The sequence below is a fragment of the Bos javanicus genome, chromosome 3, assembly GCF_032452875.1.
Source record: "Bos javanicus breed banteng chromosome 3, ARS-OSU_banteng_1.0, whole genome shotgun sequence".
Taxonomy (NCBI): domain Eukaryota; kingdom Metazoa; phylum Chordata; class Mammalia; order Artiodactyla; family Bovidae; genus Bos; species Bos javanicus.
Window position 1 is genome coordinate 119566358 of NC_083870.1, and position 3564 is coordinate 119569921.

The following is a 3564-nucleotide window of genomic DNA, read 5'->3' on the forward strand; positions in this document are numbered from 1 at the left end:
TAGCCTGGTGAGGGCTGGTCCCTGATCTGCTCCCACACTGGCCTGGAGTTAGAACCATCACTGGGTCCATTCCTGATAGCATCAGGTGCTTAATGATTTCTAAAATTAAAAATGAGTAAAATAGGGGTGGAAGGTGCAGGATTGGATACTTGAGCAGGTGCAGGAATGGCACCACTCAGGACCATCCCCATGGGAAGGGAGAGCATGTCCTGCAAAACAAGGACAGGGAGATGGAAGCCATCCTTACGCTGGAGACTCTCAGCTCAGCAGGACCCCTGGAGCCATCTCATAGAGTGAGTGTTTCAAGCATTCTTAGGAATTAGTACATCAGAGGAAATGTTTACATTTCAGGTCGACCTGAGCTCATCTGGAGGAGAACTGTGCAGCCGGTGGTCTCTTAGTCAGTGAACAGTAAGGTGCTGAAGGGCCCCTGTTATCCAAGACAAAATGATTTGGTGACTTAGACTGACTTCCCCTTGCTGTCTCCCACTTATTCTCTGCTCTCTGCCCCGTGTCCCCCAGCGCAGGGCCATGCAACCCCCCAAAAATGGAAACCTCTCAGAGATGCCTCTGCTAGAGTTTGTGCTGGAGGGATTTGAAGGTGGTCCTCAGACCCAGGCCCTGCTCTTTGCTCTGTTCCTGGCCCTGTACGTGGTGGCTGTCCTGGGGAACCTCACCATGATCGTGGTCATCACCCTGGATGCCCATCTGCACTCCCCAATGTACTTCTTCCTCAAGAACCTCTCCTTCCTGGACCTGTGCTACTCATCTATCATCGCCCCCAAGGCCCTGGCCAACTTCCTGTCCTCCTCCAAGGTCATCACCTTTAAGGGATGTGCCACCCAGTTCTTCTTCTTCTCCATGATGGGCACCACTGAGGCATTCCTCTTGGCTGTGATGGCCTATGACCGCTTCATGGCCATCTGCAGCCCCCTGCTCTACCCCATCACCATGTACCCCTCGGTCTGTGCCTGCCTGGTGCTGGGCTCCTACTGTGGAGGTTGCTTCAACTCCATCCTGCAGACCAGCTTCACATTCAGCCTCCCGTTCTGCAGTTCCAACCACATCAACCACTTCTTCTGTGATGTGGTTCCCCTGCTACAGCTCACTTGTGCCAACACAGCCATCAACAAGCTTGTCATGTTTGGCCTCTGTGGCCTCATCATTGTGGGCACCACACTCATGGTCCTCGTCTCCTATGGCTACATCACACTGACCATCCTGAGGATGCACTCAGGAGGAGGGAGACACAAGCTCTTCTCCACCTGTGGCTCCCACATGACAGCCGTGTCCCTCTTTTATGGGACTGTCTTTGTCATGTATGCCCAGCCGGGAGCTGTGCAGTCCATGGAGCAGGGCAAGGTGGTCTCTGTCTTCTACACCCTGGTCATCCCGATGCTCAACCCCCTCATCTACAGTCTGAGAAACAAGGACGTGAAGGATGCCCTGCAGAGACTGATCCAAAAGCACATAGCCACGTGAAGGAGAGTGACTGAAGAGACAGAATGTCCTGAGGGCTGGACATGAGGGCTCTGGGGGAGACAGAGGTTTGGTTGGAAGTATTTGTTCTTCATTCATCCAAGTGATTCTTTCATTCATTTCATTCTACACTGAGGAAGCACATCATGGGCCCCCCATGCAAGTGTGAGATGAAGAGATCAGATAAGGCACCAGAAAAATGATGGTGAATGATGGGGCAAGACCCTAATCTTGAAGTTTGAATAACACAACTGTCAGAGCAGTGAACAGAATATTGAAACAGAATTTATGTCCCAAGTTCAACAAATTCCAGTGAAGGTATGTAAGTAGATAGACTCTCAGGCCATTCCTATCCCTCCTTCCCTAAATCTACTGTAAATATGAGGTTGGTAATCTCCCCTGAACCACCTAGAAGGGGAACCTGAGGACACTCAGCCTTGCCCCTTTCTTGGTGATAGCCTGGGTCACCACAGCCAACTAGGGGGAGTTACAAAGACCATGCTTCCCCTCAATCCTGAGTGGGGCTGTTCCTCCCCTCCCTCTTCTGTTCACTGATGTCGCCACCCAACAAGGCAGCAGGGAGCACCTGTGCTCCTGCTTCAGATGCTCCTAGTGCTCCCTGTCCTGGGTTTCTCCCCTCAGACTGCAGCTGGGAGCCCCAGGGAGTCAACGTGGATGTCTCGTACCCAAAGATCCAGTGACCTTCTACCACACAGCCAGACTACTTCTGACCACAGAAAATGGTGCTTTGTCAGCTCAAACATCTCTGAAAGTCCTGATGGCTGCCCTAGAGACAGGAGATAGAGAGAGAAGATGCCCTTTCTTGGCAGAGAGCACAGCTCCTTGCTCTCTGTCCCACACTCCCTGGGAGATCCTGGACCCTCTGTCTTGACCTGACCATTCAGAGTTCAACCTTCATGCTCCATGGACCCAACACACTGCCTGGATTCAGAGCCCAGTGGCCTCATTATGCCTCCCTTTGGTGGGGTCATCCACTCCCATGATCACCATGAGGAGGTGGCCCTGTGGACACAGGGGTGGTCTCTACCCTGGATGGTCAGTAGGGATGTGTCCTGCCTCTCTAACCACAACTCTCCATCTCCTTCTCTGCCTGCTCGGGAGGACTGCGGGGAGAGGCTGACAGCTAACTTATCTGATTGCTGCTCACAGTTACTCAGTAGGAAGCTACTCCAAGGTCTCTGCTTGATTCTTGTCCCCATTTGTCTCATCTCTGAGCATGCTGACATATATTACTGTATTTGTCTAATATAATGAATTTCTTTCTTTGAGAAGTTCCCATGGTGTCCTGCTCCACGTCTGGCATGCCTTGGTATCTTCTCATGCTACACGACTGTTCCATCTTCCAAATTCTGCCCCTCGTTTTACTCTGGTCCTCCTCCTCTTCCTCCTAGTCTTTCTCCTCCTCCTCCTTCTTTCTCTTCTTACATTTCTCTTCCTCCTCCTTTTTTTTTTTCCTTTCTCCTTCTCCTCCTTCTTCTCCCTTCTCTCTCTTATTCTTCTTTCATTCCGTGGATTTTCAAAAGGATATTCCAGGATTTATAATATCTTAATCTTAATTCCTCGACTTATAATATCTTAGGGCCTTCCCTGGTGACTCAGCTGGGAAAGAATCTGCCTGCAATGCAGGAGACCCCAGTTCAATTCCTGGGTCAGGAAGATCCCCTGGAGAACAGATAAGTTACCAACTTCAATATTCTTGGGCTTCCCTTGGGCCTCAGATAGTAAAGGTCCTGCCTGCAATAAGGGACACCTGGGTTTGATCCCTGGGTTGAGAAGATCCCCTGGAGAAGGGCATGGCAACCCACTCCAGTATTCTTGCCTGTGAAATCCCAAGGATAGAGAAGCCTGGTGGGCTACAGTCCATGGGGTCACAAAGATTCAGACACGACTAAGTGACTAAGAACAGCACATAGAATCTGAATCCAAAATGAGAAAAGGAAACACATTTTTTCTCTTACAGAATAGTACAATTATCATCGATATGTAAATTTAATTATATATATGATAAGGGATTAGTGGTTCTAGTAGAAGAGCATTAATTCTAACTTTGGAATAAATTTAGGA

The 3564-nt window shown here is 49.8% G+C and overlaps 1 protein-coding gene across 1 annotated transcript; it reads left to right on the forward strand.

The window, feature by feature from the left end:
• Positions 1-531: 531 nt before the first annotated feature.
• LOC133244965 (olfactory receptor 9S13-like) lies at positions 532-1482 on the forward strand. Its single transcript, XM_061412839.1, has one exon. It carries the CDS (start codon positions 532-534, stop codon positions 1480-1482), a length of 951 nt encoding a protein of 316 aa, XP_061268823.1.
• The last annotated feature ends 2082 nt before the right edge of the window (positions 1483-3564 follow it).